General features: G+C 46.7%; 1 protein-coding gene across 1 annotated transcript; it reads left to right on the top strand.

Moving 5' to 3' along the window:
* Positions 1 to 1,249: 1,249 nt before the first annotated feature.
* Positions 1,250 to 22,921, top strand: LOC117583581 (homeobox protein GBX-2). The gene is made up of 4 exons (XM_034271962.1): positions 1,250 to 2,184; positions 22,144 to 22,322; positions 22,377 to 22,462; positions 22,515 to 22,921. Exons 1-4 carry the CDS (start codon positions 1,407 to 1,409, stop codon positions 22,822 to 22,824), a joined length of 1,353 nt encoding a protein of 450 aa, XP_034127853.1. The 5' UTR covers positions 1,250 to 1,406; the 3' UTR covers positions 22,825 to 22,921.
* The last annotated feature ends 124 nt before the right edge of the window (positions 22,922 to 23,045 follow it).

Below are 23,045 nucleotides of genomic sequence, written 5' to 3' on the forward strand. Positions count from 1 at the left end.
GTTTTTTTTTGCTGTATTTCCATACATTTTCAGGGGTACATGCAGTTGATCAATGCCCTCCAAATGTTGTTTGTCTGCAGTATTTCAAAGTAAACAATTATACGAATTTTTTGTGAGGCTAAGGAAGGGGTAGATGTGGAAGTAAGCCCTACAATCGATTACGGTTGAGCAGTAGCCCTGCCCCCCAGCCTGCCCCTCCTGGCTCAACCATCGACAAAGGGCGCATTGCAGTTAAATAGACACTTGCATGCAAAATGCAGGAAAAGCGAGAAAAAAAAAAAAAAATACAAAGAAAACGAGGACAAACAAAGCGAAGCGAAAATTGAATAAAAAACTGACACTGACAAACAAATGAAGTGGGGAACGGAACGGACATGATGTTGCAAGCGGAGCAGAGCTGCAATCAATTTGCTGTTGCACTCAAGGAGTGGAGAGGGCAAGGTGGGGTGGCATTGGCTTGTGTTGGGTTTGGAGTACTGTAAGGCAAAATGTGTGCCAGCCAGGAACGGGAGACAGTGGGAAACTTTAATTTCAAGACGTTGCTTTGTTTTTTTTTTCAGCGAATTCATCAGCGGCACAAATGGATGAGGAGAGCAGCAGCCAACGGTACCAGACTCCAACTACGATTCCGATTCCTACTTCGACTCTGACTCTGAACTAGACATCATTATTGATGACAATTGAGCGAGTGGGCCAACAGGCAGGCGAGGCGGAGACGGAGACGGTGGCGGTGGCGGCCCAAAAGAGGGACAGCGTCGGCGTCAACGTCGGCAATTACGATAATTAACGCAGCCAGCCAGCCGCTTGGAAACCGAGTAAGAAGGAGACAGACAACTGTGCAAAGCAACAGCAGAAGAGAGGGGCAGATTGAGAGAGAGCGAGAGAGCGCGCGCAGCGCTCTGAGCAAAACAGAGCAGAGCAAAGCGAGCGCATGTCAAATCGCACAAATTGATGACGTTCGCACGTTGACAGCGCGTCGCGTCGAAGGCGGGGTAGGTGTGCTTTGATTGGTCCGCGCACGTTCTCTTTTGGCTCTCTGGCACGCCTACCCTGTGGGCCAGACGGGAGCAGCTGCGTTCGTGACGTCATCGCGTGAGCAGGACAAACACGTTTTTGGCCCCCCCAAAAAACCGGTCGGGAGAGCCAGCGAGAGAGGGAGAGAGGGAAACTAACGATAGCCACAGAGCGCGCAGAGCCAGAGCCAGAGCCCAACCCGGCCAGCGACACGGCCACGAGCCATTTTCGTTGTTGGTGTTTGTGTTGCACGTTGTGCCCGTGTTTCGTGTTGCTGCCGCGCCACATCTCTGCGACGCGTTTTTGCCGACGCGTTTCCAAACAGTTTCGAACATCAGAAAATGTGCTAAGCGCCCGCCCAAACAGCCCAAACTCCAAACAGAACCTGAACGATGCCCCAACGCACTCCGAGCCCCGACGGAATGACTTCGCCGACGCGCTGCTGCAGTAGTCCGGCCGTGTCCGAGATCTCCGTGGGTTCGCCCAGCCCGCCCCCGCCAGCCACCACGATGCGGGCCCTGAACATGAAGCGTCTGCGACTCCTGCGAAGTCCCACGCCCCTACAGAACGGACGCCTCAAGGCCAGTCAGCCTGGAGAGGGGGGGATCCGCATCAAGAGCTTCTCCATTGCGGACATCCTAGGACGGGCGGATGATGATGATAACGAGCGGAAGGCAGCCACACCCAATCCAGTGGGCGCTGCCACATCTTGTGTCGCTCCTGTTCCTGCACCTGCTCCAGCACATGCGGCCGCTCCAGTGATGCTCATCCATGAGCGTCTGCAGGCGCCGCCTGCTGGTCAGCTGATCCATTGTCCGACTCCGGGCGGACTCCATCCGTTTCTGTCGCCCGCGCTGCTGCACAGCTATGAGCAGCGCCTCGCCTGGGACTATCAGCGCCAGCTGCAGGAGCACTTCCAGGCACAGGCACAGCTGCTCCGACAGATGAGCATGAATCCCGCCATAATACCGTCCGAGGATGGCAGCTCGGAGCACTCACACCGCTCCAGCAGCAGCAACGGCAGCACCGAGCATTGCTGCAGCCCAAAGGAGAAGCAATCTCCGCCAGAGGGGCCCACGGACATGGGGCAGAAGAAGTCCGAAGCTGGCGGAGATACACCACTGGACGCGTTGTTCCAATTGTCCACCAAGAACTTTGACGAGGAGCAAGGTGAGTGAAGGTCTGGCTGCCACCTGGCTATTGCAAACCGCAGCCAAATTACATTTTAATATAAACAAGAGGCCCCGGTCTCCCAACCATTAGCCTGGCTGGCCAGCGATTGATCAATTGTTGTCATTACGTCTTGATGAGATTCTGCTTAAGGCGTAAAAACAGTAGTAAGGTCAGGCAGGCCGGCCGACCGAGGTGGCTAAATCAATTTCAGGCATTACCACACAGCCCGACCGATCGCGCGGCTGGCCATTCTCTTTGATTGCGATTGCCTTTCCCAGAGTCACAGTAAGAGTCAGAGTCAGAGTCAGAGTCTGATCCAGTGCCAGTGCCAGAGGATGGCTCTGGCGCATGCGTATCGTTCGGCATAATTTGCTTAGCGGCGTTGATTTCTCGTTAAGCCGCGGACCCATCCATCCATCCACTCAGACTCAGACCATCCATCAGCAGACGCAGCCTCAACTCAAGCTGAGCTTCGTGGATCGCTACTGAAATTGAATTTACGCGGCGCACGTACAACAGCCAATTGGTTCGTGCCCCGCTCTGGATTGCCACATCAGCCGTCTAATCAGCTGATCGTCGGTTGATCGGTTGATCAACTGGCTACTGGCATTGAGTTTTGAGTGCACTCCCAGCCCCAGTGCCAGCCCCAGCCCCAGCCCCAGCTCCAGCTCCAGCCAGAAATGATTATGATTATCGCACAGATGCAGCCAACAGCTTGCTCCTACTTAAGCCCCACAGCAGTTTGTGAAAATATATTTTCCCAAGACTTCGCAGGCATCCGGTCTGCATGAGGATCCTATCCTCCTCTGTGTCCCATTCTTTTGCAATTGCAAATTGCGATATTGATCAAAAGCCGTAACCGGCCTGAAGCCCGTTGCCCGTTGCCCGTTGAGGGAATGATCTGAGGCACTTCCGTCTGGTAATTAGGAGCAACGTCAACCCCAACCCAACCCCATTCTTTAGTGCCACACTGTACCCCAACACTCTCTGCTCAAACCTCATGACGATTGCCAGCAGATATGGCAAAAGACCCAGGCAGGCATACACTGTACGCAGTACTCGTACTCGTAGACTAAATAATTACAATGAAAATGGCTGAAAAGTTGTATCCATTTGAAAAATGGACCTGTCGTTAGGTCTCGTCAATTACATACATAGTGCAACTGTGGGGCACAAAGAAGCGGCATGAAAAAGTAGAGCCGAATGAGGAATACTCTCTTATGACAATGGCAGACCGGACTTTAAGATTTCAGCATTTGAAGTGTCTCTAAAGAAGATATTTTGATGGAATGAATTATCTTTCAACCAATGTAGAGACAGCTGAAGCATTCTATCGAACATCCCCCTTCGCAGTGTAATGGGCCGAATGGGCGGCAGCGGACCTAAGTCATAGACCTAAGGATGGTGGTGGTGATCAGCACGGGCTGCCGCTTCTCCTGCTGCTGCTGCTGCTGCTGGCTGATGAAACGCCAAGACAATTGGCAGAGACAGTCGCATTATTGAACGCACAAATGGCACAAAGTAGCAGGAAAGGCGGCGGATGCATCCCTAATTACAATTTAATTACTGAAACTTTTCCCACTTGACAAAAGGCAGCGGCAATGGTAGCCAAAGACTGGGGCGCAGCAGAGCATGAACCACAAAACGCACCACAAAACAAAAACAAACTAAACAGAGTGTGAGAGAGAGAGAGAGACAGCTTACTGCGACTACAATGATGATGGCTGGCTCTTTTGGGTTGACAGTTGATTTGACAGATAGCAGTGTAAACATTTTACAACATGCGGGTCTGGGGGTCGCGGGTTGGGGCGTGGTCTAGTCTGGCCTGGGTGTGAGGTGGCTTTCAGCCAAAGAAAACGTCACAAAGTCAAAACTAATTAGTTCAACTAGACGTATACTTAATTTGGAGTGAGCAGGGGTTCAAAATTATAAATAAATGCAAGATTAAGCATAAATTATAAATATAATTGGAAATCGTAATGGGGGAAATGTGTAGCAGGGCGTGTGCTAACTACCATGCAAATGGAACCCCAAACCCCAACAATAAGCCAGTTGTTAGAAGGCAATTTGCAGTCACGCCAAATCAGTGGATCCATAACCGGTCCATAAACATATAGAATATATAATATACAGAATTTTCTTTGGTTCTTCCATCTGACATGGCATTTCAAATGGCGTGCCATGACTTTCTGCCACGCCTCTGTATGTATAGTTTCTGCTGCGCCAGATAGATTCTATCTGTCACATTAGTGACCACTTGGCCAGTAATTGTTGTTTAAATATTTGCCCAGAGATCGCTGGGTATTAAAAATCTAATCCAACGATAAGACAAATGGAATTGGTGTGTAGCTGAAATCACGAACACACCGCTGTGGGGATAATTAAAAATGTTCCACACTGAATTGTGTATAGATTGTGTTGATTATAAAGGGCGAAGTACATTAATTTCTATTACTTTAATAGATACAAGGAAGTTCTTTTAACCGAGTATAATTTATAGTTCTAGGATTGCGTTGGGTTCAGTAATAATACCCATGGAAGTTATATGTAAAACTTCTGTCTATTCCTTCCTAATAGTTCCCTCTCCTCGAGCGTAATAACTTTACCCGTTATCTTACTTTATTTCTACAAAACATCAATTACTTTCCCTAAACAATATACAAGTTTTTCTGCTGTACTTACAATTACTATTTGCTTTTGCTTTTGCTGTTGCAATTTCATTCATTTTAAATGTTTCCCAAGAAAATCATTCAATAGATCAAAACCGCAATGCAAGAGTCAACAAGCAGTGAAGTCTGGCTAAAAACATAAATCAAGCAAACTAAAAGAAAACCCGCCGAAGTGTAAAATAAAATAAAAAATGAATTTCAAATGATTAATAGCTCAGCTATTTCAAGTCTCAACGAAATTCGCTAATGACATTAAAACCGCGCGAATGCTCAAGAATATTCATACACGAGTAGATATACGAGTCTACAAATTAAATAAATACTTTGCTGATACAGCGAGGAGACTCGTTTGCCTCAATAAAATTGAGAAAATGACTTCGGGCACAAATTGCGGCATCTATTCGGTGGGGTTTCGTGTGAGGTTGGGGCGCATAAAATATTGAAAAAAAAAAATATATATGCCTAGAAGCGGGGATTCTAGTTGACAAGACATGTGTGGCGCTCGCATAAATTCTCTAATTAAGGGTTGCGCCTCAAATAATTTATTAAAATTTATAATTTGCCATAGTAAAAGTGGCAGAGAAATATGAGTTGAGTTTGCGTGTGGACTAGCCATAAAGCATTGGCATTAGCATTAATATGAGCCCGGGAAAACTACACACAGAAATGAGACTTGCGTGGCGGCAGTTTTCGGTTAGCTTTCAAAAATGGATAACTGCCTGATTTGCTTTCACTGAACGGACGGACGGACTGGCAATTCCCCGAGGGCGGCACACTACGAGCAGACGAGCACACGAGCACGGGTGGTCCATCAGTGGAGAGGAGACCCTCGGAGCAAATTGCATACCGAGTGGAGGGTCCGGGTTGGAAGACAAGAAACAGAACAAGTGACGCCTTTTGCTAAAAGGCCAACACTGGCAAGATCACAAACACACACAAACACACGAATGCAGATACACACACAGATACCTGACAGAGGAGGTGTGCAAAAGCAACGCACTGAAGGTGTTACCTGCACGCTTTTGATGAGCACTAATTGAGCTCGAGTTGCATTTTTCTTCTCTTCCCATTACCCGCGCGACTCCAGAATGGAGGGAACTTGACTGGGCCAGGAACAGGGAGCGGTGGGCAGGGAACTGGACACTGAACGGGGTAGCGGCGTCAAGATCAAAGCCAGCAAGCCGATCATAAAGACAAGCGAAAATCAAGCATCGACAGTTGCACAAAAGAGACAGCAAATGAGAGAATTAGCAATGGAGAGAAGCAACGTCTGAGAGCGGAGAGAGTGTGTGAGAACTGCATTTTTGGTAATAACTTTATCAGAGCCATATGGGAGGCCCGAAACTAAGACCAAGTCCAACTCTTACCAAAAAGGAAGCCAAAAGCCAACTCAAATGCTTTTTGCGTTGCAAAAGAAAAGGTAAAGAACCAGAACCGTGGCCGAGTCCAGGACCTTGTCAAAGTTCTTAAAAGCGCATTCGTACTCGCCTTCTCATTTGTATTCGCGTTTCTGCCAAACATTAATCACTGGCCCGAGCGACCGCCAGAGCTGTGAATTTTCGGCATGTGTCGAACATCAAAAGCCCGCGCCACGCATAAAAAGCCATTTAAAAACGCATTTTCTGCCTGGCCCCCAGTGCCCCCAAAAGAGCACTCCCCGCGTGACCCCGCGGGGCCAGACAAGGCCAGAGACATGGCCAGGAAATGCAGTACCCGAGCGCGAGCGAGAGATTGATGCGTTCACAGACAGCCCAGCGGACTACTGCCACAGGAATGCAGAGAGGCCGTGGCTGAAGTCAAGTGGGGAGTGCGGTGGAAAACGCATTTCCTCGGCTGGCAGCTTTTCCAGCTGCCCGGTACGTTATCGGGTGGAGCAGTGTGCAGAATTATGTGGGTCAGCTGGCGCCTGGACTGGCAAAACCCGTTCTCAGCCGACTAGGTGTTGGCCAGCAGTGGATCTCAGATCTCAGAGCAACGGTAGACAAGGGAAGCGTCTGTATCTAAGATAATCGCAAAATGCACAGCGACAAATCATATTTATATGCCAGGAGTCTTTTGATGACAAATGCTTGAAAATGCAGCATAAATTAAAGCATTCAAATCATTAGCAGCGATGCCGAACAAACGAGCAGGCAGCGTGGATGGAGAGCGGAATGAAGAGCGGAATGGAGAGAGCGCGTCTGCAGCTTGCCAGGGGAGGAGTGGAGTGCCCAGTCCCAGCGGATGGGCTAATTATTCACAGCTACGGATCAGGCGACATTAATGCGAGTGCAAGCCAGGGGCAGGCAGTGCCCCCCCTGCTCCAGGTGTATCCCTCACCAGGCAAGGTGCTCTCTTTTTTTTTTGGCCATTCGCTGCGCCGACAGGTGCCGCCTATGTCTGATGTCTGAACTTCACTCTTGACGATCTCCAAGTATCGTTTGATGCATTGTGATGCAAAAGTGAATTCGTTCTGGCTCGTCATCGGGTTGCTTCATTCCCGATTCCAGCTAAAAGATGTTCCAAAATTGAAGCATGGCTAATGGTTGATGTCTGATGGTAAAAATATTGAGTGCTGGCGATCTTGATAAGTTACAGGAATAGATGTAAGGTATTTCAAAGGATGTTTTGAGGCACTTATGAGGGTAGTCGTGTGGTTGAAAGTATTTTATGGGTTTTGTTTTAAATTAAGTGTGCCAGGGGTCCTTTTATATAACTTCCTTCTATGTAAATTCTTCTACTCAAAGTACTCAAAATCTACCCAAAAAATACTAAAATATACTAAAAAATATACTAAAATATACTGAAAAAATACTCAACAATATTATACTCCCGCAACATCTATCGCATCTATGTTCGATACTTCCGATTTCCAATAAAAACATTTACTTGCCGGCAATTTTGTTTCTAAATCTAATCCCATAAAAATCATTTCCTTCCCGACGATTGACTTACTCTAATTAGTGTAGTAAGTCATTTTCACGCCCTACCGCCCTGCCATTCGTCACTCCCCCCGCATTGTCATTGTACATCAAAGAACATTCATCCCATATTCCACCCATTCATTGGAACATATTCGAGAGATTAACCGAATAGCAAAGGAAAGGCATAACAAATTCGAAGCAGCAGCAAAGGGGGAATTCAGTGATTCGGAATAACATTTGTTGTTGCTTTGTTGTTGCTGTGATTGTTGTGGATGTTGGACTGTTTACACGCAACTCGACTGGGAACCAACAACCACCAAACACCAACAGTCACCGCAATAAAGCAGCGAACGAACGACAAACTTCACGCTAAAATCGAGGGGAAGCTGTGAAAAATGTTTTTCTTTTCTTCCCTCTTTCCCCCGAATTGTTTCCCGCATAAGAATGGGAAATGGATGTTGTTGTTGCTCCTTCTGCCGTTGGCAATGTCAACAAAACATTTAACACCTTCATCGTGCAACAACCCCAAGTTGCGACCTCATCTCAGTCAGCCCCCTGTGTGGCTGTGTATCTGTGTTTGCCTGAGTATTTGTTTAATCGTTTATTAAAGTGTGAAGTAAATTAATTTGACTGTTTGAGATGTTTGCTGCTGCTGTTGCTACGGCAAATGACTTGCAATCGTTGACAAGATTAATTAATCCCCCTGGCATGCATTTCAGTGGGTGAAGGCAATGCGAAAGAGAGGACAAGCGGGGGGAGAAGACAACACACCCAACAAAAGCAAAGGGAAAATGTAAATGCACATAATAATTGATTTTCCTTTTCATTGCATTGCATTTGTATTTCGTTTTCAGTTGTTTTCCCTTTTTTATTTGGCTTTTTGCAGTGCAGAATTGTTGTGACAAGCCTCGTTATGCCAACGAAAGGCGTTGTGCGATGTGGGATATACATATATAAATCCATACATATGTATGTATGTATATGCAGATGAGTTGCTTCAGTGTGTGTGTGTGTGTGTGTGCTGGGGCTGTTTCATGTCCGCCGACATTGGAACGCCTTCTTCCTCCTTCGAGGCTCTGGCTTTGCTGCTCGTGTATGCACTTTTGACAAGTAATTTAATAAAGCCAGCGACATGACGCGCTTTCTTGTTGTAGTTTGCACAGCATTGTTGTTGTTGTTGTTGTTATTGCTGTTTAAACATGCATAAGCCAAAGTCTGAGCCAAAGCCAGAGCCAGAGCCGCCGCTGGCTGGGTTTGCCAGTCAGTTAGTCAGTCAGTCAAAAAGCCTCGAACCCACCTTTATTTTGGTTGTACTTGTTTTCTTGTATTCATTTTGGTTTTTTGTTGCAGTTTGATTGCAGCTTGTAATCACAATTAAAGTGTTAAACATAAATGCCAGGGGGGTCTGGCCAACTAACAAAAGGCCAAGCAAAAAACACAGCAAAAACAAAACGAAGAGAGGAAGGTGCACCAAGGGTTGCTCAAGTGGCACTCGGGTTTTTGGGTTTGGGAAGTTTATCATTTCACGGACATGTCTGCCGGCTGACAGCCACGGAATTTCGGCAGTTTTTCGATTAATTAATTGACTGTCAACCAGTCAAGTTCAACAGCAATCGGCAATTGGCATTCGACATTTAAGACTTAACCGAAAGGGAGATACACTTTGCATTTGCTAAAACTTTGCCCGAGCTTTTTTCCAACTTAATGTCAACCCATTAGTGGCCGGAGTAGAATCGCTTACAATGCAAAACATTTCTGTAATGCAGGCAGGCCAACACCTTTTCTAATTACGAGTCAAGCATTCAAATGGCCATAAATGTTAATGACAAACTCGCACTAAATGATCAACTGGCAATCAGGGGAAACGGGCAGGCAGCTCATTAAGATGCCACACGAAGATCGGCTTCAGAGAATTGTCAGTTACAACTTCAGTTCGAGTTCCAGTTCGAGTTCCAGTTCCAGTTCAACTCCCCGGACCATGTCCATCAATGTCTGGCGCTTTAATTGATTTTAATGTGGCCAGTATCCTGACTCGGATCGATTCTATCAGCTGGCTGCTGCTCACATAAAACATGTGTGGATCCCGATATGGATCGGCACTTTTCATTATTCGGTTTGGTGTTAATTTATGGCGTATCTCTGGCCTACGATTGCTTCCGTCTTTGGGCGGCCATATTGGTAGCGCCAGAAGACAAAAAGCAAGAAGAATTCAGCGCAAGCAGGAGACGTCACTTCAGAATGCACTTGAAAATCTATCCAGCCAGCAGTTCTCGCTAATTACGGCAATTAAAATCCACTAAATATCAGAAAAGAAACGAAAATTTCTCTAAGGCTGCGTCGCCGTCAAGTGCTCGCCAGCCAGTTGAGGTTCAAGTGGATCTGGGAGCTCTGCCTCCAGTCCATTCCCGTAATGAAAATTGCATCTTAATAAAGCATAATTACGGCAGTCTCACAAATGGAAGGCTAAAGTGTTTTGTCAAGTACACGGAGCAGCGGTATCCTTTGACTTTGTCTAGGACATGCGTTAGATAATACGAGTCTGGCCGCTGATTAGCCAAGTGCCAGTTCTGTGAGAAGTGCATTAGCAGCAGTTGCACTCCCAGTTGCATTACATTATTGAACGGCTGAGCAACGGCTGACAGCGAACAACTGCAAGTCATAAACAATTTCAATTGCCGTTGCACATTCGCAACACTCAATTAACGCTTTTCAACAAAAGGCCCCAACAAAGTACGGGCCACGGCAGCAACAAAAATAACAATAATAATAATGCATTCATCAACTCATGACAGCAGCCCGGCCTAGACAATAGTGTCAACCATAAAGAGATTGCAAAGCCCGAGCCGCGTATCTATTAAATTATGCTTAACTATGCCCCTTTGTTGGCACCAGTCAACAGCGACCAGCCACCAGACACCAGCCACCAGCCACAGGCACAGAACCAGCTACAATGTCTGTACAGAGTCTCCGACTGTTGTTGATGGTCGCTGGACAAAGGCCAGGCCACTTAAGAGCGCGCAGGCAACGGGCAGCTGGAGGCAGCAGCTACAAAAGGAGTCCTCAATTCCGTTTGCTTCTGCCTCAGCATTAGCGCTACAGTCTTTATGGCAGGGCTATCCCTTTCAGCACTTCTTCATAAATATATGTACATAATACATACACTTATGTATGTACATATATGTATACATATCTCCTCAAAGGTACGAGCGCAAGATCGGTAACATGAAATCAATTGGTAACCCAATTCGAAGGTGCCACACGCCGTAAATTGGCCAAAAATAGTCGTCCCACGTAACAAGTTTTGACAGACACACACACAGAAACACCTCTGAATGCATGTGTGTGAGTGTATCGAATCAACTTGAATGAATGTGTTCATGTTTGTGTGTGAAATACGTAGGAAATAACATGAATTCTTCATAAATTCTGCTTCAGCAGCGAGGCGTGGGACTTGAATGCTCGCGGGTAATGCGTGAACACCTTCGAAATACCCAAAATATCTTAAGCATACAGAAGGAGAAGAGGCAGATGCTCTTACCTGTTAGAGGAGAAGTAAAACCCGATATAAATGTGAATGAAGAATGACTGCTCTTAAAAAATATAAATAATCAAATATGTACATAGCTTTTCCTTCGATTCATCCACCCAATCTCTGAGCATCGAGTACCGTCAGAAAAATCCTCCAAACACCTACCTTTCGCTCTGTTTATCAGTTTTAACGGCCACTCCGTGCTCACACTATCAGATATGCTTTAATCTAGACCCATTTCCAGTCGCTGAACGAATGCCATTCACATGCTACTCCGCTGCCAGAATAACAGCATTTTTTGATGCCAATTCAATTGGAACATTTCGCAACGGTTGCGTCTGACAGTGACCGCTGGCAATGAGTCCTCCTCCATCTCCTCTTTGCCTCTTTGGGTGCAGGCACATTTGTAAACGCCAACTGAATTGTCATCGGACATAATTTTTAGCGGGTCTTTGCTGCTGTGCTTTTCTTGGGGGCACGGCCGCACAGCCGCTCAACGCCGCGTATGCGTAATGGATGCTCGAGCGGACTGCGCCTGCGGCTGCGGCTGCCACTGCGCCAATCCATAAAGTGCTAAATTTATGCGCATCTGGTGGTTCTCAGGATGAGAGGGGCTGCCAGCCACAGTCAGCCAAGGCGGCTGCCGACGGGGCGTAGATTTAATTAAATAAATTCCAAGAGCGACGCATTCGGCGTCGTCGCTTTTTTACATATTTGTGCGTAAATTTTGCATTATAACTGTGCCACAGCGTGGCTGTCTGAGTGTGTTGCACGTTTTGGCATCTCGTTTGTGTGTGTCGTAGTAATTAAATAAATCTGTGCATTGTTTGCGACGCCACCGCCGCCACAGCTGCGATTACAAATAAAATACCATTCAAAGAAGCCAATTATTGCACGAATGCTCTTTTCTTTGTGGTAGATGGAGGTTGTCAAGGAATTGATAGGCAATTGGGAACGAGAGTTTGAGAATAAGAATGCTTAAACGGAGTTGTTGCTATAATTATATTCATTGTTTATGTATCATTTAAGGACTTCACAGTATTTCGACAGTATTCGCATTTTTCCTACAGATTTATTGGAGTGCTGGCAAACATATTTCTACAGTTTTCTGTATAGTATTCTTCATACTGTGTGTTTAATTTTTTCAAAACATTTCATTTCATGTGCCCTGCACATTTTTCATTGATAATTTATTTTATTTGTCTGCCGCCGCAAGGCTCTCGTTGCAATTACAAAGTCAAAATGCGTGACACGCCCACAGCACACGCACACCTGCACTTACATATTTACATACATTTTTACATAACTTCGTACATTGTACACAAGCTGGCATATATCAACGGCTTAACAATTGGCTCAGACTTGTCGTCAGGTGGCCATTGCCGTTAAGCCGCCACCGTTGACACCCGCACCCGCCTTCGCCCTCATCCAACTACTTTCAATCCCGTTCTCCATTCCTCACTCTTGAGGCTTCCGCTAGCCCCTTAGCCACCTACCTCTCGCCATTCACACGCATTCTGATACTTTAATTTATGGTCTCGCTTGCAGTTTATTTGTCATGCCAACGGCCTGTCGCAGTAATTATACACCCCAGCCGTGACTAGTTTTTTCGGTGCAACATGCAAAATGTTTTTAAATGGCCCTCATGGCACGAACGCACATCAAAAGCGCCACGCCATGCAAATGGTCGCTTGTTACGGCTAATGGCATGGATCGCTTATAAAAAGAGAACTCGTTCTTTGGTCTGAGCCAAGCCAATGGAGGATGCAATAAACACTGATGGAAGGAGGCACAAAACTGCATATTCAGTGCACATAAATGCTGATTAGGAGGTGTGCAAATATATCTCAGCATTTACAAATATTTTTCATTTCAAATTCATAGTTTTATGAATCCTTGTCAACCCTTTCTCCAAGTCAAACTCTAACTGATTGCTGGGTTATCCACCATTAACCCATTGGCTAATTCCAAGTGTAACTGCAACCAATGCAACTGCAGCTTATTCCACCTTTTGGCACCACTCAAAGGGTAACCAAACGACATGTTTCCACCTTCACGAAAACAGCGGCAAACCGGCAAACCGGCAACCGGCAGTGAACTTTCATTTTACGGCGCTCACTAAAAACAAAACCTACGAGCGCAGCTCTAAATATTTCCTGCGACTGGCTGCTGGCTGCTCCCAAAAGCATAAAGCTGCTTATCTGGTCGGCCATATCGATAAACATAAATAAAATGATATTGTCGTTGTCGTTGTCGTTGTCGCGCCGACTACAAGCTGCCAACTGCCGTGTGCCGAGTGCCGACTTGCAACGGGCCAACGGGCCAACGGGCCAACGCCTGGCAGTCAACATGAATGCGCACATAAAAATGCACCATAATGATAACGATAACGATAACGATGGGCAGCGGTTTGTTGTTTTACAAGAAAATTATGTATTATTAACATACGCTCCCTCGACACAAAGCCTCGCACAATGAGAGATGCACTTGTTTGTCGTCCTGCTGCGAGCGCGGAGTTATAAAGTTGCCTGCTTTATCACAGCACCATAGAATGGGGTTTCCAGTTCGATTTCAGCAGCGGGCATATACGGGGGAAGATCGGGGCTAACTGCAAAATTAACTTGTTTCTGAATTGTGAGTTCTTCTCGTGCCGCCTGCCTGCCTGGCTGCTTGAGCGCATTAACGGAAATTTATCATAAATTCCAATACCTTACTGCCTAATGGGCGTTGATTAGCTAATTTGCTGCGCTCGTTTCATTTTCCACTCATGAGGCAGCCTCTGCCCCTACCGGAAAGTCATTTCAAATACTTAATGCTGTTGCTGTAACCGCTGCCTGCCTTGCTTTTCGATCAAAATCGTCGTCTACATATTTGCCACGTCTTAGACCCCCTCATCATGACTCCCCCCGCATCAGCATCAGTAAGCAACGTTGTCTGCCAGCTCCTTTTGGGCAGCCTTAGCCGGCGGCATGTTTACTTTGATCTCGCGTTAGGAACAACAACAGCAACGTCTTTGGCAACTGATTTGCTTTGCTCGAAGCTCAAGCCCTCTCTATTGCTGTTCAAAATAATGAATGAAATCAAAACCGAAGCCAAGTTCGAATTAAATGCCGTTTTAGCTTTGTGCGTTAACAGTGCCTGGTTAGGGCCACAAACGGATTAGCATAGCGTGCCGTGGCTCTGTTCTTGCAACAGTTTTTTGGCACGCATGTGCACCCTCTCTCTCTGTGTGCTCTACCTTTGCCTCTGCCCCACAATGAGAAGATTAATTTATGTTATTAAGTCGGCTTCGCCGTCTTTGATCTTCGTTTCTTCGAGGTGTAAGGTAGGCAAGTCAATGCGGTGGCAATGCCGGCACCTGAAGATACACCAACCGAACGCGGAGCCAGAACCATAGCCACAGACAATCGATGAGCATCGAGATCGAATCCGAGATCGAGATGGCCACGATCGATCGCACGACCCCGAGACCAGTGCAGCAGCTACCTGCAGCGAGCCTTAGATTGCCCAGGGTCCTGGCTCTGCTGTTGAGGAACTCATTGAATGAGGGCAACCCCCGAGCATGCTGACTGCAGCTTAGGCACTGCCCTTGCCTTATTACATTAATTTGTAATTTATGACAGCTTGTCATAATATCAAGCACATTTATGACTGCTGTAATTCATAGTTGGAGCAGACAGTGAGGGAAGCTTGGGAAGATAAATATGCGAAATAAAGAGGAATTACTGATTGTCGCTCTGCTGGAGGTTTTCCTCCTAATTTTCCATTAAAAATATCTTCAAATAATGCTCTATAACACTCTTGAAGCACTTCCTTATTGGCTATGCGTCGCAAACAGGATCTGAAGCATATTTGAATAAAAATGCTGTTTGGTATTTCTGAGCAAAACGTTTTTATTTCAACACTTTCGTATATGCGCCACAAAAATGTTTCTATAATTTTTCCATCGCATATTCATATTTGTATAAGCCCATCAAATATTGATTTGATTTTTAACTAATTCTTTTTTACGGTGTGCGCTCAATTAGTGAGCTGCCGCTGCTTCTCGGTGTTTTTTCTTGTTTTGCCGCCGCATCGGTTTCGCTGAGTTGTCAAAACTAACGTACAATGTCTCCGGCGGCAGTTTTAGCGGCTCGCTCAACGCCGATCCAATCACCATTGATAATGATCATTATCATCAGTGACGCATCATCAACATCAGCATCATCATGATGATGATATCCATTGGCTATCCATTCCATTCATCTAGTTGCTGCTTGGGGCATTGTTGGCTTTACATGCAGGCTGTTGTCAACGCTCTTTGTTGTGCCACCAATATGGTGGCGGTGCCTTTTGATCTGCGGCCAGTTCAAAGCCCCCACGAACTTCTAACTCAATTAGTTTGTAGTTTTTTAAACGGTTTTGATTACAGCGCATATTTCTTATGGAATACATGCTACTTATAAAGACATTAAGAGAGCCAACTCATCCCATGCTTCGGTCCAGCCTCCGTTTGGCCTACATTGCATCAGCAGCGGCAGTAGAGATGGATATGGAGCTGTAGTTACAGATGGAGTTGTAGTTGGGGGGAAGGTCACTCAATCAGTGCACAGGACCAGAGCCAGAACCTCCGTCGCTGCCTTTGATCGCCTTTTAATGATGATGACCATTGTTAGCTGATGTTAGCGATTGCAAACTCAGATTTTCACTTAACAACGCCGCCAAATGCTGCCGCCCAGGCCCCAGCCTGGACCAGATTTGGAGAGCTTAAAGGGCATGCAAACATAAAAATGATGTAGTAGAGTGCAGCAGGGGAGGGCAGTGCCAAGTGCATTGCAATCAGCGGAGGAGAAGGGAGGAGGCAGCTGAGCAGCTTCATCGACTGCTCACCGTCCAAATTGCAATGCTTGGTAATTTTTATTATTTCGCACAGACCAAACGATGCTAGCACAGTGGTGCCAAGTCTTACATTTCTGCTCTTCCTCTCTCAGTTGTTGCCCAAAAACTCGATCCATTGTCCTTGCTCCACTGTCCAGTCAAGAACTGCAGACCCAGACCCGAGTCCAGTGCGCCTCGGGATGCAGCCAAACGTGCCGTGCCTCTTGCAGACATCCCAGTCGTCTACCGTCTGCAGCCTCCAACCCGCTCTGCCTGCCTCTCCCTCTCCCTGGATATCCGTCTTTGGCCCCATCGTGATGGGGTCTCCGCATCCTCTCCTCGTTCGACTCTTACACTGACTGACTTCATTGCTCTTTACGTTACGTTAAGTTTAAGTATAAGTTTGCCCACTGCCCGAGCGCCATCTCGTTTAATCTACCTTTTAAAGGGCGTGGCCATAGTATTTTATATGTGTTGATCAAAGAGCGCCGACGCTTTGTCCCAATGCCGCCGCCGCGGACATCGCGTCGCGACTCGTTCTTCTCTCAGCGGCGCATGCGCAACGGACTGATCGTGAATCATGTGTTGTCCAGGCTGCCCAGGATTGGGGAAAGATTGTGCTGCTGCTGCTGCTGCTGCTGCTGCTGCTGCTGGTGGGTAGGTGGGTAGGTGGGCTGGGAGGGGGCGGATCGGTGTGTGGCCGTAGCATGGCCGAGTTCAGCCGGGTCGCGGCCAGTGCCTGGACTTTACGTATTCATTATTGAATTAAGGATGACCACGTTCTCGGCGCTTTGCAATTGATTTGCCATCCATTAAAATCAATAAAAATATACCATCGAGGGTCGCCCAAAGAGTTTGTGCATGTGAAAGTCGCCAGCTAATGAATCTGCAACTGAATCTTTAAATGAATCCATCCAAAGTGAGTGAACATCGTGCGCCAACGGTTTGTTGGTTTACCCCCTTTATGCCCTGAATCTTCCTCTCATTGAGCATGCCTGAGGTGCCATCCCCACCGGACGCATGTCAGTGGGCTGGGCCCAAAATCGAAGAAGAAAGTCGCCGCCAAACGTATCGATCGGACACGTACCCCTTCCCAAGGCCCGATGCATGCGTATGAAGAAATTAACCCGACAATGGGTTGGCTACGACAACATCTCTGATTACAGCCCCGGGGCCGTTGACATGTACATGTTCTTCGGCAACGCAAATTGCCAGGACAGGACAGGGCAAGGCACACCGAAATTATTGGCTCATGTTTACAAGATGTAATGTCGTAATGCCGCAATCAAAATAGCTGCGGGCCAACATGAACTGAACATTTACGCTGGGCAAGGGGCAAGGGGCAAGGGCAATGGCAATTCGCTTAATGTTTAAGGTTTACACCTGGGGCCAAATGGGGCACATAAATATGAAGTAGATCGGACACAGAGAAAGTTCCTTGCTCCAAGAGCAGTTCTCAGTGTATTTCCCTTTACCATTTGATTTTTCTAAGCGAAGATTTCAAGGATTTATTCCATAAATATTTCATTAAGTACTCCACTTTCCACTTCAAGCTAAGCCCCTCAGCAGCTACCCAAGCTGCTTCCATTTTGAGATTAAAATAACTTTACTCCGAGGCAGAGCCGCTACCTGCCATACCCCGCCAGCCAAATGACAACAAAATACAAAAAGTTATTGGACGCATTACGAGCGTGTAAACAAGCAGCCAACAATGACAGTCACCGAACCGCAGAGCAGACGCTCCAAGACCCCACCAGTCCTCGGCGGAGCTGAGCTCCAGCTCCAGAATCCATACCGAAAAGAAAATACCAAAATTTATAACTTTCTCGTTATGGAGAGCTGCGCTGCGCTGCAGCTGGGTTGGCAATGGGAATGGGCAAGGGAATCTTTTTCTCAAGTCAGAGCGAAGCGAAGATCACTTTGTCGGCGGCTAAATTTGTCTCATCTTCTTATATTAATTTGTGTTATTGTATTTCGGCTTTTCGTAGCTCCAACAGCATAGCGCGGCAGCAATAATAATAATAAAAGAGGCAGCGCTGCAAACAAAGGGTAGCCAAAAGGTATCGGATTTTATAACCTGCTCGAACTCATCAATTTCATTGCTAACAACACGCAGACACGCCAAAGTGAGAAACAAATATGCAGGGCCTGGGACCGCCATCGACTTTGATCCGGTCTGAATCATCATCTCGATTCGAGTCGGACTGTGTTGGAATTTTTGTGGTTACGTTTTTTTTTGGGGAAGCGACGTCTCTGCCAGCGTCATAAGTAAATTTTTCTCGTGTTGTTTGCGGGGATTTCAAAAAGCCATTTAGAATAAATTAACTTGGACCTACCGCTAAAAAGATCTGATCCGATCGGACCCGAGACCCGAGACCAGAGACCCGAGACCCTGTCTCTGCATTTTCGTTTTCATTTTCGTTCTCGGGGTGGAGTGAGCCTTAATCTGATCCTCATCAGCGTGGCCCCAAACAGGATTAAAATTAGTTTTTGATTACGCTTTCGAGCTTCTGGACAACGCAATTTGTGGTCTTCCCCGCAGGTCTTGCCTCTCCAGCGGCATGTAATTAGCGCTTATAGCCAAAAACTCTTCCCGCCCCGGGGGTGTAGCGGACTCTTTTGCATTCGAAGGTCGCGTCCGTCTTTGTCGGCAGCGGTTTGTCATAATTTTGTGGTGGCGGCAAACTTATAAAGCTATTGGCAGGTATTTAGCCAGGCCCAGGGGACTGCTCCTGCTGCCAGTCCCAACTCCAAGCTCTGAAAATGTGAATGTGAAATTCCTGGTGCTCATAAATCCCCACACAAAAGTCCATCCAAGACTTCTAATTGAGTCTTCCGTTCGAGGCACCCCAAATCACATTCCACATGTCATGCTCCTGGCTCTGGCTCTGGCTCTGGCTCTGGTCCTCGGCTTGGACCTGGGCTACCTACTCGGCTCTCTCTCATCTTTCAAAGACTTCGAGCCGATGTGCGATGTGCGGCATTTGAAGAGCGTGTGAACAGCAGGCACCTTGTGTTAAAATATTTTCTGGGCATTAGCATTAGCATTATCCGAGCGATACGCATCTCGGTGGCTACCAAACTACCAGGCACAGCCACACAGCCACACAGCCACACAGCCACAAAGTATCTGTATCTCAAGATCTTGATCTCTCAGCTTCAGCTGGCTTTTATTATGACGTTCTCTGGCTCTTATTCTCGCTCTCTACCCTTTTATGCTCCCTGCACTCGAGGGGCTTAGGGCCTGGACATTAGCATTACCACAACCACTGCTCCACTTTGCTTGCTCTCCACTGCCCGCTGGCTGATCCCAGCTGATTGATTTGGAGTTGGCTTTAATTGAATCGTTTTCTCGCTCTCCGCGTTCTCGACTCAATTAACATAATGGCTCTGGGCCCAAGCACTTTTGTGGTCCGTCTCGATTTCCAATAGAGTTCGATGGGTACCGCGAGAGAGTGTCCGAGCGGATGAGCGGCTTGTGCAGCGAGCATTTAATTAATTGCTGCTAATTTATGTGCCTGCCAGTAGCAGAGTTCCAGCTAATTTGCCTAATTACCATCCACACCATTAGACATAGACATGCCCGCACTGCCACAAGTCTGGTTCTGATCAGATCAGCTGGCGATAAGGCACGCCATATCGTGGCATAACAATACACTGCAAAAAAAGCACAGAGGATGTGCAGACAATTGCAACATGATCACTAATAACTAATCAGACATACGGGGAGTTAGTCGGGAAGCTTCAAAATATTTCTAAATGTTGCTGAAAATGCATCTGAAATGATGGATGCTATAAATGGAACTTTCCTCAAAGCAAGCACCTCAAAAAATAAACAAAAAATTTAAGTTATTGTTTATCCCTTACATATCTTTATTCTCGGCTTATCATATTTTCTTTGAGTGCACATTTCTTCATATTTAAACCAAGAACAAGAGCAAGCCCAACCCAATGCTACTTATGTCAGGACAATACGTCATTTTGTTTGTGTCTCAATTAGCAACGCTGGCAGGGCACAAGTTATGCTCACCTTTTGCCAGACTGTAGCTCCATGGACACCGCTGGACACCATTGTGTTGACTGTCCGCTCGTGGTTGGACTGGTGTCACCATCAACTCACTGCCCTGCCCTGCCCTGCCCTGTCGCCTGTCACCTTGATTAGTTATGCTGATGACATTGTTTGTAGGCTGCAGACTGCTGCTGCTGCTGCTGGTGTGGGTGCCCAGCTCGTAATTCTTTCAGCAAACATGTCCCTCTATTCAAGTCCATTTGCTTAGCTGCCACTCGGACTTGTTAGTGCCTCAACGGCAGCTGCCACAGGCGCGACTGCGGCCTCTGCCACTGCCTGTACATGTGGGTTAAGCTATTAGCCCCCATGTCCGACCTGGTTCAGCCCCTCAGTGGGAACTTTCATAATTAATAAAGCTGAACAAATTACCCAAAAGCACACACACTAAACTAGGCTCAGGCATGTGCAGTTTTTTGGTTAAGTCCAGACAAGACTTGGCTTTGGCTTGGCTTTTAATTAGAGGCGTGGCTGCATGGCCTATACAGCGTGTGGCCGCGGCTTAGATGTCTGGTTTAATTATAGAAATCGTTCGATCCGTTATCAGCTGTGATGCGGATATTGATCAGCTTTTGGGGAAGGTCGGAATGTTCATTCTTTCACTTTGGAAAAATGTTTTAATGCACATTTCCATTCAGTTACCTCTCAAATATACTTGATGGCTTTATTAGGTTGAAGTTGTAATACGATGTTGAACATATCGACTATAAATGATGACACAACACACGCACAACCCAAACAATTCCTTCTTCTAAAAGCCATTTGTAGGGTAGGGAATTATGCGTGCTTCCTGGCCCCGAGCCACGAGTACCCTAAAGTACTGGTACTGTCAGGCCAAGGGGCGTGTACCCCTGTAACTGCAGATAATCTAACCTCACAATAAACACATCAAAATGGCTCTGGGTTGGACTTCGACTTCAACCGCATGGAAGCAAAAACAACCCCTTCCAGTGTCCAGAATGTCCTTGGCAGACTCGAAGCACCAAATGTTGGGTGTCTTAATTGTTAATTGTCGGACATGTTTAACAGCAACAAAGTTGCTGCTGCCTCCTGTTTGACTCTGCAGGGGCTAATGGCATGCAAGGAGCAGCTGCCACTTCCTTCCCTCATGCCCAGGCAATTGAGAAAGAACAGCCATTTCCGTTGGTACTTCAGCTGAGAGAGGAGAGATCATTCGCCCCGCGTATAAATATTGAGCATTCATAAAAAGCCCCCAGCCGCAAGACGCAAAAATGGAATTACGCGCAATAAATAAACAATTTCTAATGGGATTGGGCTGTAACGGGCTGGGTTCAACTGGGTTGAGGCGATTTCCGCTGTGTACTTTCGAAAACATCAATCAGCGGACGTATTACCTTTAAACATGCCAAAAACAAATACCGGCAATCAAAATCCAAGCCCCAATCGAATCGCTTACCAAAACAGAGGAAATCATTCAACTTGGCCGGGCCAATAAAAGGCGTCGTCGGGGCAGACACATACTGGCTATATATCTGGCTCGAAGAGAATCTCATGCTCCGTATTTTTATGAGCAAAGATTTGTTATTGTTTATTGTCTATTATGAATTCCATCGAATTGTGTTTTGGAAATTGTTTCAACCACGAGAGGCACGGGCTTTGCCTTGATTGAATCGAAAGTGCCAACGAAATTGTAGAGATTATAAAAGGCGATCATTAAAACTGGGCAACAAAACGGTTATGGTTAGGTCTGAGGATGCGCCGGAGAAAGGTTAAACGAGACGAGCAGAGGCAGAGGCAGAGGCAGAGGCAGAGCCAAAAGCCCCATAAAGTGCCCCGTTTTATGATCTCTGAGCTGTGTGAAGGCGCATTAAAAGTTGACTGATAGCTGAATACTCGTAATTTACGATGATGCCATCACACCTTTTTGAACTCATTCTGATGCTGTTGCTGTTGTTAATCCATTCATTGCAGATCCCTCAACGCTGAATATCTTTGCAACACGCTCCAATCCAAAGAAGAAACGCAAATCCCGCACAGCCTTCACCAATCAGCAGATCTTTGAGCTGGAGAAGCGGTTCCTGTACCAAAAATATCTCTCGCCAGCGGATCGGGATGAGATAGCTGGGGGACTGGGACTATCTAATGCACAGGTGAGTATGCACAGACATGAATTAAGATCACAACTAAAGTTTTAATCTCTCTAGGTGATCACTTGGTTCCAAAATCGACGCGCCAAACTCAAGCGCGACATGGAGGAGCTCAAGAAGGATGTGCAGATCACGAAACAATTGTCAGCGAACAAAAGCTTTTTAGAGAATGTTAATGACTTGAGTATTTTAAAGACCCGACCAGTCAGCAGATCCCCTGCGACCCCACCATCATCACCAGCAGCAGCAGCAGCAGCAGCACCACCACCACCACCCACAACAGCACCGCCTCGTGCCGAGCGCCCAGACGTCGGGCAGCATCGGCTCGGAAAAGGATAAGGACAAGAACAAGGAGGACTTGCGAATGCTTAAGCTGATGACACTGATGCGGTACTCGGATGGCAAGTTGCTCTACCAGCAGCCACCCCCACCAGCACCAGCGGCAGCAGCAGCATCAGCACCCCCGCAGATAATGCTGCCCCACATGCAGCCACCGCCCGCATAGCCGCCCGCAACACCGCTCCGCACCGCTCAGCGATTAGCCTAATTTGTAAATTACTGACTACGAACGCTTTCATTCGCATCTAATTTGCCAAAAAAAAGTGAAAAAACCAGATATGAAAACACAAACATGATTTCGCATGATTTTTCCTAATTGTAGTATTAAATTTCAAGAGAAAATTGCTTGTGATTTTGTCTCTAATATCACGTATGTGGCAGCATGGA

This window comes from Drosophila guanche, unplaced genomic scaffold (genome assembly GCF_900245975.1).
Source record: "Drosophila guanche unplaced genomic scaffold, DGUA_6, whole genome shotgun sequence".
NCBI classification, from domain to species: domain Eukaryota; kingdom Metazoa; phylum Arthropoda; class Insecta; order Diptera; family Drosophilidae; genus Drosophila; species Drosophila guanche.

Excerpts from the sequence above, each read along its gene's own strand:
- LOC117583581 (XM_034271962.1), top strand. The coding sequence starts at position 1,407 with ATGCCCCAACGCACTCCGAGCCCCGACGGAATGACTTCGCCGACGCGC. Across the intron at positions 2,185-22,143 it reads GAACTTTGACGAGGAGCAAG|ATCCCTCAACGCTGAATATC; the intron begins GTGAGTGAAGGT and ends CATTCATTGCAG. Across the intron at positions 22,463-22,514 it reads GTGCAGATCACGAAACAATT|ACCCGACCAGTCAGCAGATC; the intron begins GTCAGCGAACAA and ends AGTATTTTAAAG.